Here is a 12500-nt window from a genome sequence, read left to right on the forward strand (position 1 = left end):
TACCACTACATGTGCAACTTAACATCCCAGAGGAAACGCTGCCTGTAAGAACTCTCTTTGTTTTATTTTGTTTTTTTAGGGTTTGTGACACAATGAGTGAAGTAATGAAACTTTATTTCATTTCTGATTTGCTAACTGCAGTCTTGAAGTAGTGACATTTGGAGAATGAAATTATATGATGACACTTATAGGAGAAAAAAAAAATGCTTTTATATACGATAATTGCTAGGTTGCCTATGGCTTAAGTGTCTAGTTTGGAATAAATAAAGCAATAGATATAGAAATAGCTATAAAAGATCACCATAAATATTTTCCTATGATAAACCCTGCTGTTCTTACTTCTGTTTACTCCAAACCAGTGACTAGTGAATATGCTTGGTGTTTGTTTCTCAAGATCACTGCAATATAAACTTATTTTCTCCTGTATTGTGTGCTTTTTATCTGTAAGGATATTGAGAGAGGAAATGAAGTGTATATGTTAACTTTGATGGGTTAGGTAAAAACATATAGCCTAGAGTAAGTGATATGCAAATAGTGTGGGAACTGTGTGTGTGTGTGTGTGTGTGTGTGTGTGTGTGTGTGTGTGTGTGTGTGTGTGTGTGTGTGTGTGTGTGTGTGTGTGTGTGTGTGTGTGTGTGTGTGTGTGTGTGTGAGGGGGGGGGGGGTTGATATATATATATATTAGGATTTAAAATTCTGCCATAATAAACATAAGGTTAAATTTAGTAATTAGAAACATTGAAAACCAAATGCTAACATTTTCTCTTTTTTCATTTACAGAAGCGTGTTGTTAAACATTATGTAAATCTTGCAGAAGATAATCTGAAGTTGTATAAACCTAGCAGTGGTTATGCAAACTGCATGGATGTTAATGAAAAGATTCTCCAGAGTCTGAAAATCAGTGAGGATGAGCCCCTTACACTTGTGAATGATGAATCGACTGATGACAGACAAGGCTCCAAGAATGCAGTGGATGTGGCATTGACACTGAGTAGTGAATTTGCTCCAGAGCCTGATGATGTTGATCTAGATACGCTAATTAGAGAGCCAAGTCCAGAGAAACGGCCAAGTCCAGTCAAAGAGATGAAGAGGAGGGTCAAAGAAACTACCCCAGTGAAAGAATTTAGCCCTGCTAAGGAGTACAGTCCAATGAGAGACTTTAAACCTGTGAAAGATGTTAGCTCAATAAAAGAATTTAGCCCTGTTAAAGAATTTAATCCAATTAAAGATTTTAGCCCTGTTAAAGAAGTTAGTCCACTTAAAGAAGTTAGTCCATTTAGAGATATTAGTCCACTAAAAGAACCAAGTCCATTTAAAGAAACTAGTCCATTTAAGGAAATTAGCCCACTTAAGGATATTAATCCAATTCAGAATGCTAGTTTTATGAAAGAAGTTAGCCCTCTTAAAGAAATTAGTCCCATGAGAGAGGTTCCTCAAGTGAGCAATGAAACTAATCCTGTGACTGAAGAACCTGAAGTGGAGGAGACGCCTAAGGTAGAGACCGAAGTCACTCATGTTCCAAAGGAGAGGAGAAGAGGTAGAAGAGAAGCAAATACCTCTGCACAAAACAAGAAATCTGAAAATGAGAAGCCAAAAGAATTAGTTAGAGATAAGAGTCCCAAAGAAAAGATGAAGGAGAAGAGTCCTAGAGAGAAGAGAAAGGAAAAGGGCCACAAGGAACAGGTAAAGGAGAAGAGCCCAAGGGAACATGTGAAGGAGAAGAGCCCAAGGGAACAGGTGAAGGAGAAGAGCCCAAGGGAACAGGTGAAGGAGAAGAGCCCAAGGGAACAGGTGAAGGAGAGGAGCCCAAGGGAACAGGTGAAGGAGTGGAGCCCACAAGAACAACTGAAGGAGAAGAGTCCCAAAGAACAGGTAAAGGAAACAAATCTGATCATCCCAGACTTTAGTGTAACAAAGAAAATGGAGAATAATGATTCCCAAATGGAATTCAATTTTGGACTGCTACGGGCTCCTGCATCTGCCCTTTTCGAGTCTAAGAAGACTGCCAAGGATGAAAAGAAGGAGTTTGAGCTGCCAATGCCCCTAAAGCTAGAGGAGAAGGAGGAATCGGTTCCAGAAGGACCAGTGATAGATTTGGATGAGCCTGTGACAGCAGAGAAACCTGTGCTGCTCCTTAGTAAGACTGAGGCTGATGACTTAGAGGATTGGCTGGATTCTGTACTAGATGATTAATTACAAAATATGAGTTTTCATAGTTGCGGCATCTTTTTGCTGTCTCTGTGTGTGATATAATTTTTTTTTTTACCTGGATTGAACATTATTGATATATTGTAATTTTTTTTTCAGAAATAATATGTATTTGAGTTACATTGTCTTTAGCAGTTTTGTTGTGTATTATGTGAGAACAGTCTTAATGACAGGATTAATATAAGAAACAGCCTGTCTCTAGAATCTTAGCAAGATCATCAAATATTTTGATTGGATTGTAGTTGTGTTCATTGCCATATCTTTTTTACCTGCTGTGTTGATTTGAGGTTGGAAGTGCTGCTAAAAGTAAAATTCTTTCTTCTGGTAAAAACAAAAAACAAAAAAATACATCTATCAAGGAATCAGTGTAAAAAAAGAAATATTGTCTATAGTTAACCTTTGTTCCTTTGCCAAAGCAATATAGATTTCAGCTTCATTACCATTTGAAGGGCAGTTTTAAAGGACTTTTTGTGGAAATAAATATAAACTATAACTCTAGAGTAATGGCATTTTTATGCATGGCTTTGTGTTGCAGGTTTCTAATTGCATGATTTACTGTAAATGTTTTTTCATGTAGTTGCAGGAGTTCATGTAAATTTTGAAGAATATGATACATGAAAAGTATATATCTATATTAATCAGTCATACTTACGATATTCTACATATGTACATAGATAAAGAAATGCACACACACATATGAATACACCTGCATATGCACATGTACACACACACACACACACAGGCACAAGCATCCCCCCCCCCCCACACACACACACACAAACACACACACACAAAAAGAGGCACAAAAGAGGCACAAGAGGCACAAGCACACACTGACATGCACATGCACACACACACAGCAACATACAAGTGTACACATGCGTACACCCATTCACACATACATATGCACATGCACACACAAACAGCAACATACATGCGCACACATGTGTATGTATGTAAGTATATACACACACTCACACACACACACACTCACACTCACATTCACACTCACACTCACACTCACACTCACACTCACACTCACACTCACATTCACACTCACACTCACACTCACACTCACACTCACACTCACACTCACACTCACACTCACACTCACACTCACACTCTCACACACACTCACACTCTCACACACACTCACACTCTCACACACACACATACACACATACACACACACACACACACACACACACACACACACACACACACACACACACACACACACACACACACACACACACACACATATATATAAATATGTGTGTATGTATGTATAGAAATAATATTTCTATATTTAATCATATTGTTTGTTTTGGAATATAATAAGGATTATATTTTCTTGAAGTGAAAAAAATAATTCAGATGTACACTCATGTACATATACATGGTAAAGAAAACTAGAATTTATTAACACATGAGAATCTCTGAAAATACAATAATTTTGCAAGGGTATCTTTTTATACTGCAGTTGCCCATGATTTATTAGTATATTATAATTATGAATTTTTGTTTGTCTTGTTTTATTTCTATTTTTTGCAAGTAAACAAGATGATAATTTCATTGTCTTTCTTCAGAACAAATATTTCACCATTTTACTGTTACCAAATCTAAATTGACGGTAAAATTTTCAAGGTGACAGTCAACGGTGTTGAGTGGTTATGCTTCCATTTTGCTGGTTGTACGTTGGCAGTTCTTCAGTTTGACTGTTGATATGTAACTAAATAATTTTGACAAATAAGATGTAATAGTCAGTCAATCTCAAAGAAACCAGAATGTTGAAAATGCACTTGTTGCATTCCCATGACAAGATATGAATGTACGATTGTGACTTGGAGTAAATATTTACAGATAGAGAGTTTTATTCATTGTCCTGCTTTCCTTTTTGACCCTCCTAATCCCTTGCTCCTCATCATCCTACGGGGGCTTAGGAGACAGAGCCTGGGGCCCAATGTAGGGGATCACCCATACCTTGGACTTCAGCCCTTGCCTCTAATTTTGTGTGGTCTTTTTCTTCTCCCCCTTTCCTTTCCTTCTCTTTTTCATTATCCCATTCTGTCCACTTCCTAAGGTGTGAAAGACGTACTGATAGGATGAAAGGCTGGCTTTGTCTCAATCATGAATGGCCTCCGGGAGCTATATGCACGGTATTCCCTTGGTTAATTGTCTAGCCCTTGCCCCTCATGGGGACTCTGAGGGGTAAACCTTTTCTTCTTAGCATTTATTTCAGGCTCACCATGGCCAATACCCCCCCAATCCTTTGCCCGTTGTTGTCGTGGGGGGGCTTAGGAGACGAAGACTGAGACCCAATGATGGGGAACTCCTCAACCTTGGGACTCAGCCCTCGACTCAACAAATTTTGCATGGTCTTTTTTTCCCCCTCCTACTTTTTCCTTTCTGTCCCTTCACCAACCCCTTCTACTATCCACTTCCTAAGGTGTGAGAGCCGTGCTGAAAGGATGAAACTGAACGGCCTGAGGGAACCATGGGCACGGTATTCCCCTGCTTGTCTAGCCCTTACCCCTCAAGCGACCCTGAGGGGTGGACCGTTTCTCTCCCCAACATACTCCAGGCTTATCATGGCCAACAATGAATAACCATTAACCATACCATTATTAGAGGCAATGAGGCTTGCCTCTTCATCAAATAGCTCCACCAATTTAAACTCGCCCGATTCCCTGACCCCAGGCTCTCCTTTGACCACGGCTCTGAACACTACAACTAATACCCCCTCCTCAATGCCGACTAGTACAGTATCCACCCTAATCAACACCCCAGGAGACATTTCTACTCCCAACATGCTCAACTTCAACAACTATACCCCCACAACCTTCTTCATCAACTACCCCATCCTCCCTTATTACTACCTTACAACCTTATTGTCCACCTCCCCATAACACTACCTCCCTCAACACTACTCCCTCTTCCACATCTATTTAGCCCAGCCAAATGGGACCGATTTTTCGTGATCCCTCCCACAACTTCTCACACTTACTGCTTTGACAACCTGTTTTCATTCCTCAAATGCATATACATCCTTCCCTTGATCTAACCCCTATACATTACCTTACCCAACCTTAACCCATTTACTCGGCAATTACTTTGCCCAACTTTGACAACTAATCACTAACTCAACCACCCTTCACTACCATTTACTATAGTGCTACATGACCTTAGATGTCTAGCACATTTATTTTGCTTTTAACCATTAACCATTAACCATTTGTCTCAGTCATGAATGGCCTCCGGGAGCTATGTGCACGGTATTCCCTTGGTTAATTGTCTAGCCCATACCCCTCATGGGGACTCTGAGGGGTAAACCTTTTCTTCTTAGCATTTATTTCAGGCTCACCATAGCCAATACCCCCCCCAATCCTTTTCCCGTTGTTGTCGTGGGGGGGCTTAGGAGACGAAGACTGAGACCCAATGATGGGGAACTCCTCAACCTTGGGACTCAGCCATCGACTCAACTAATTTTGCATAGTCTTTTTTTCCCCCTCCTACTTTTTCCTTTCTGTCCCTTCACCAATCCCTTCTACTATCCACCTCTTAAGGTGTGAGAGCCGTGCTGAAAGGATGAAAGGCTGACTTTGTCAGTCCTGAACGGCCTGAGGGAACCATGGGCCCGGTATTCCCCTGCCATACCTGGCCCTTACCCCTCAAGGGGACCCTGAGGGGTGGACTATTTTTTTCCCCCAACATACTCAAGGCTTATCATGGCTAATAATGAAGACGTAACCCCACTCTTAAGGGCAATGAGGCTTGCCCCTTTATCAAATAGCCCCAATCCCAGCTCTCCTTTGACCACGGCTCCGAACACTGCAACAACTCCCCCATCATCAATGCATACTAGTACAGTATCAACCCTAATCAACAACCAACCCCCAGGAGACATTTCTACTCTCTCTTCTACTCCCCCTACCTCCCAAGCTCCTACACCCTCTCCTAAACCCAACCCCCCTCCATCTAATTTCCCCTCTTCTACCTCATACCTTCCCCAGTCAAATTCTTTTGCCATCCTAAATCCAGACACCCCAATCTCTACTACAGCCTCAACTTCAACACCTTTACTCCCACAACCTCCTTCATCAACCACCCCATCTCCCCTTATTACTACCTTACAACCTTATTGCCCACCTCCCCGTAACACTACCCCCCTTCAACACTACTCCCTCCTCCACATGTCCCCGCACTTCTACTACCCCCACCTCTACAAGAATCCTAAATACTCTATTTAGCCCAGCCAAATGGGACCGATTTTTTCGTGATCCCTCCCACAGCTCCTTACTCTCAAAACACCCTCCTCTTCCAACAATGCCTCCAAAAACAAGTAGGCAAAGTCTCTTTCCGTAGCCGACCCGACCACTCCCGTCTCGTCACAGTAACAACTGAAAACCAAGCTATAGCATTAACAAAACTAACTGATCTATGTGGTAATCCCATCCCTACAGAACCTCATCCAACCCTCAATACTTGCACCGGAACTGTCTCTATCTCCCCAACAGATTGCCCAATCTATGACAAAAAATGGTCAGATTGTGTAGAGGACTTACTCGCTTGTCTCACAGACTATGATGCAACATATGTACAATGCTACTCCATTCCTCCCAGAGGAAATCGTAAGAAATCCATCAACATTGCCAAAATTTCCGTAGACATGACCTTCCCTTTAATGTTTACATAGGTGGGGAATCCCTACCTGTCCGACCATACCAACCTCCTCCTCGTCAGTGCCAAAATTGTTGGCGTTTAGGACACCCAGCCAAACACTGTCATTCCGCAGCCAGATGCCCGCTATGTGCCCAACCTGACCATACTCGATCAAACTGCTCTGCACAATCACGCACATGTGCAAACTGTGGCGGCCCCCATAATGTATTTTATAAAGGCTGCCCCACCTACAAATTTGAGTCTGAGGTAGCAACTCTCAGATTCAGACTTGGACTCACTCTACGTGAAGCCAGACAGGAAGCACGTCGACGAGGCTTTTCTCTTACCCCCTACTCTAGTAATGTCGCTCACTCTGCCGATCCCCCTACCTCCCAAGCTCCTACACCCTCTCCTAAACCCAACCCCCCTCCATCTAATTTCCCCTCTTCTACCTCCTACCTTCCCCAGTCAAATTCTTTTGCCATTCTAAATCCAGACACCCCAATCTCTACTACAGCCTCAACTTCAACACCTTTACTCCCACAACCTCCTTCATCAACCACCCCATCTCCCCTTATTACTACCTTACAACCTTATTGCCCACCTCCCCGTAGCACTACCCCCCTTCAACACTACTCCCTCCTCCACACGTCCCCGCACTTCTACTACCCCCACCTCTACAAGAATCCTAAATACTCTATTTAGCCCAGCCAAATGGGACCGATTTTTTCGTGATCCCTCCCACAGCTCCTTACTCTCAAAACACCCTCCTCTTCCAACAATGCCTCCAAAAACAAGTAGGCAAAGTCTCTTTCCGTAGCCGACCCGACCACTCCCGTCTCGTCACAGTAACAACTGAAAACCAAGCTATAGCATTAACAAAACTAACTGATCTATGTGGTAATCCCATCCCTACAGAACCTCATCCAACCCTCAATATTTGCACCGGAACTGTCTCTATCTCCCCAACAGATTGCCCAATCTATGACAAAAAATGGTCAGATTGTGTAGAGGACTTACTCGCTTGTCTCACAGACTATGATGCAACATATGTACAATGCTACTCCATTCCTCCCAGAGGAAATCGTAAGAAATCCATCAACATTGCCAAAATTTCCGTAGACATGACCTTCCCTTTAATGTTTACATAGGTGGGGAATCCCTACCTGTCCGACCATACCAACCTCCTCCTCGTCAGTGCCAAAATTGTTGGCGTTTAGGACACCCAGCCAAACACTGTCATTCCGCAGCCAGATGCCCGCTATGTGCCCAACCTGACCATACTCGATCAAACTGCTCTGCACAATCACGCACATGTGCAAACTGTGGCGGCCCCCATAATGTATTTTATAAAGGCTGCCCCACCTACAAATTTGAGTCTGAGGTAGCAACTCTCAGATTCAGACTTGGACTCACTCTACGTGAAGCCAGACAGGAAGCACGTCGACGAGGCTTTTCTCTTACCCCCTACTCTAGTAATGTCGCTCACTCTGCCGATCCCCCTACCTCCCAAGCTCCTACACCCTCTCCTAAACCCAACCCCCCTCCATCTAATTTCCCCTCTTCTACCTCCTACCTTCCCCAGTCAAATTCTTTTGCCATCCTAAATCCAGACACCCCAATCTCTACTACAGCCTCAACTTCAACACCTTTACTCCCACAACCTCCTTCATCAACCACCCCATCTCCCCTTATTACTACCTTACAACCTTATTGCCCACCTCCCCGTAACACTACCCCCCTTCAACACTACTCCCTCCTCAACACGTCCCCGCACTTCTACTACCCCCACCTCTACAAGAATCCTAAATACTCTATTTAGCCCAGCCAAATGGGACCGATTTTTTCGTGATCCCTCCCACAGCTCCTTACTCTCAAAACACCCTCCTCTTCCAACAATGCCTCCAAAAACAAGTAGGCAAAGTCTCTTTCCGTAGCCGACCCGACCACTCCCGTCTCGTCACAGTAACAACTGAAAACCAAGCTATAGCATTAACAAAACTAACTGATCTATGTGGTAATCCCATCCCTACAGAACCTCATCCAACCCTCAATACTTGCACCGGAACTGTCTCTATCTCCCCAACAGATTGCCCAATCTATGACAAAAAATGGTCAGATTGTGTAGAGGACTTACTCGCTTGTCTCACAGACTATGATGCAACATATGTACAATGCTACTCCATTCCTCCCAGAGGAAATCGTAAGAAATCCATCAACATTGCCAAAATTTCCGTAGACATGACCTTCCCTTTAATGTTTACATAGGTGGGGAATCCCTACCTGTCCGACCATACCAACCTCCTCCTCGTCAGTGCCAAAATTGTTGGCGTTTAGGACACCCAGCCAAACACTGTCATTCCGCAGCCAGATGCCCGCTATGTGCCCAACCTGACCATACTCGATCAAACTGCTCTGCACAATCACGCACATGTGCAAACTGTGGCGGCCCCCATAATGTATTTTATAAAGGCTGCCCCACCTACAAATTTGAGTCTGAGGTAGCAACTCTCAGATTCAGACTTGGACTCACTCTACGTGAAGCCAGACAGGAAGCACGTCGACGAGGCTTTTCTTTTACCCCCTACTCTAGTAATGTCGCTCACTCTGCCGATCCCCCTACCTCCCAAGCTCCTACACCCTCTCCTAAACCCAACCCCCCTCCATCTAATTTCCCCTCTTCTACCTCCTACCTTCCCCAGTCAAATTCTTTTGCCATCCTAAATCCAGACACCCCAATCTCTACTACAGCCTCAACTTCAACACCTTTACTCCCACAACCTCCTTCATCAACCACCCCATCTCCCCTTATTACTACCTTACAACCTTATTGCCCACCTCCCCGTAACACTACCCCCCTTCAACACTACTCCCTCCTCCACACGTCCCCGCACTTCTACTATCCCCACCTCTACAAGAATCCTAAATACTCTATTTAGCCCAGCCAAATGGGACCGATTTTTTCGTGATCCCTCCCACAGCTCCTTACTCTCAAAACACCCTCCTCTTCCAACAATGCCTCCAAAAACAAGTAGGCAAAGTCTCTTTCCGTAGCCGACCCGACCACTCCCGTCTCGTCACAGTAACAACTGAAAACCAAGCTATAGCATTAACAAAACTAACTGATCTATGTGGTAATCCCATCCCTACAGAACCTCATCCAACCCTCAATACTTGCACCGGAACTGTCTCTATCTCCCCAACAGATTGCCCAATCTATGACAAAAAATGGTCAGATTGTGTAGAGGACTTACTCGCTTGTCTCACAGACTATGATGCAACATATGTACAATGCTACTCCATTCCTCCCAGAGGAAATCGTAAGAAATCCATCAACATTGCCAAAATTTCCGTAGACATGACCTTCCCTTTAATGTTTACATAGGTGGGGAATCCCTACCTGTCCGACCATACCAACCTCCTCCTCGTCAGTGCCAAAATTGTTGGCGTTTAGGACACCCAGCCAAACACTGTCATTCCGCAGCCAGATGCCCGCTATGTACCCAACCTGACCATACTCGATCAAACTGCTCTGCACAATCACGCACATGTGCAAACTGTGGCGGCCCCCATAATGTATTTTATAAAGGCTGCCCCACCTACAAATTTGAGTCTGAGGTAGCAACTCTCAGATTCAGACTTGGACTCACTCTACGTGAAGCCAGACAGGAAGCACGTCGACGAGGCTTTTCTCTTACCCCCTACTCTAGTAATGTCGCTCACTCTGCCGATCCCCCTACCTCCCAAGCTCCTACACCCTCTCCTAAACCCAACCCCCCTCCATCTAATTTCCCCTCTTCTACCTCCTACCTTCCCCAGTCAAATTCTTTTGCCATCCTAAATCCAGACACCCCAATCTCTACTACAGCCTCAACTTCAACACCTTTACTCCCACAACCTCCTTCATCAACCACCCCATCTCCCCTTATTACTACCTTACAACCTTATTGCCCACCTCCCCGTAACACTACCCCCTTCAACACTACTCCCTCCTCCACACGTCCCCGCACTTCTACTACCCCCACCTCTACAAGAATCCTAAATACTCTATTTAGCCCAGCCAAATGGGACCGATTTTTTCGTGATCCCTCCCACAGCTCCTTACTCTCAAAACACCCTCCTCTTCCAACAATGCCTCCAAAAACAAGTAGGCAAAGTCTCTTTCCGTAGCCGACCCGACCACTCCCGTCTCGTCACAGTAACAACTGAAAACCAAGCTATAGCATTAACAAAACTAACTGATCTATGTGGTAATCCCATCCCTACAGAACCTCATCCAACCCTCAATACTTGCACGGAACTGTCTCTATCTCCCCAACAGATTGCCCAATCTATGACAAAAAATGGTCAGATTGTGTAGAGGACTTACTCGCTTGTCTCACAGACTATGATGCAACATATGTACAATGCTACTCCATTCCTCCCAGAGGAAATCGTAAGAAATCCATCAACATTGCCAAAATTTCCGTAGACATGACCTTCCCTTTAATGTTTACATAGGTGGGGAATCCCTACCTGTCCGACCATACCAACCTCCTCCTCGTCAGTGCCAAAATTGTTGGCGTTTAGGACACCCAGCCAAACACTGTCATTCCGCAGCCAGATGCCCGCTATGTGCCCAACCTGACCATACTCGATCAAACTGCTCTGCACAATCACGCACATGTGCAAACTGTGGCGGCCCCCATAATGTATTTTATAAAGGCTGCCCCACCTACAAATTTGAGTCTGAGGTAGCAACTCTCAGATTCAGACTTGGACTCACTCTACGTGAAGCCAGACAGGAAGCACGTCGACGAGGCTTTTCTCTTACCCCCTACTCTAGTAATGTCGCTCACTCTGCCGATCCCCCTACCTCCCAAGCTCCTACACCCTCTCCTAAACCCAAACCCCCCTCCATCTAATTTCCCCTCTTCTACCTCCTACCTTCCCCAGTCAAATTCTTTTGCCATTCTAAATCCAGACACCCCAATCTCTACTACAGCCTCAACTTCAACACCTTTACTCCCACAACCTCCTTCATCAACCACCCCATCTCCCCTTATTACTACCTTACAACCTTATTGCCCACCTCCCCGTAACAATTCTTGGGTTTTCTTTCCGGGGTAAGGAAGAATTTCATTATAATGTCATGGCAATGGAGACAAAACTAAGAGAGAGTAAAAATTATAATAATGGATAATGATAATGATGATGATAGAAACAATGTTATTAGTAAATGTGATAGTAATAATGTCATATATTGAGAATAACTATAGTTATTATATTATTATCATTATTCTTATTATTATCATTATTGATGGTGCTGATGGTGATGGTGGTGATAATTATTATAATTATCATGGTCATTATTACTAGTATTAATTTATCATCGTCATCGTCATCGTCATCGTCATCGTCATCGTCATCGTCATCGTCATCACCATCAAAAGTATTCCTAAAGAACGTATCTGTATTCAAATAAATTCGGCCTTTTCTCGGCTCTTTTCGGCAGCAGTACAATAACAAACCCAGCTGATAATTTCTGCCCGAAGTGGGAGGAAACACGGATTGCTTTCCACTGCTGTGTACATGGGTGAGGATCTTATTATAAAGTAAGTTATCAATTCTTATTTATTTTTTTGTATTTT

The 12500-nt window shown here is 43.8% G+C and overlaps 2 protein-coding genes across 2 annotated transcripts in view; both read left to right on the forward strand.

The window, feature by feature from the left end:
* The window catches only part of LOC125045901 (muscle M-line assembly protein unc-89-like), a 12761-nt gene extending 9785 nt beyond the window's left edge, over positions 1-2976 (forward strand). The window contains exons 5-6 of the mRNA XM_047643488.1: positions 1-44; positions 781-2976. The exon at positions 1-44 is cut by the window's left edge and continues 132 nt beyond it. Of these exons, the coding sequence (XP_047499444.1) occupies positions 1-44; positions 781-2193 (1457 nt within the window). The 3' untranslated portion in view covers positions 2194-2976. The remainder of the gene's footprint in view (positions 45-780) is intronic.
* A 9399-nt stretch (positions 2977-12375) lies between these two features.
* Positions 12376-12500, forward strand: part of LOC125046205 (COMM domain-containing protein 5-like) — a 7711-nt gene continuing 7586 nt past the window's right edge. The window contains exon 1 of the mRNA XM_047643916.1: positions 12376-12464. Coding sequence (XP_047499872.1) covers positions 12442-12464 — 23 coding nt within the window. The 5' untranslated portion in view covers positions 12376-12441. The remainder of the gene's footprint in view (positions 12465-12500) is intronic.

The sequence above is a fragment of the Penaeus chinensis genome, chromosome 38 (assembly GCF_019202785.1).
Source record: "Penaeus chinensis breed Huanghai No. 1 chromosome 38, ASM1920278v2, whole genome shotgun sequence".
Classification (NCBI taxonomy): domain Eukaryota; kingdom Metazoa; phylum Arthropoda; class Malacostraca; order Decapoda; family Penaeidae; genus Penaeus; species Penaeus chinensis.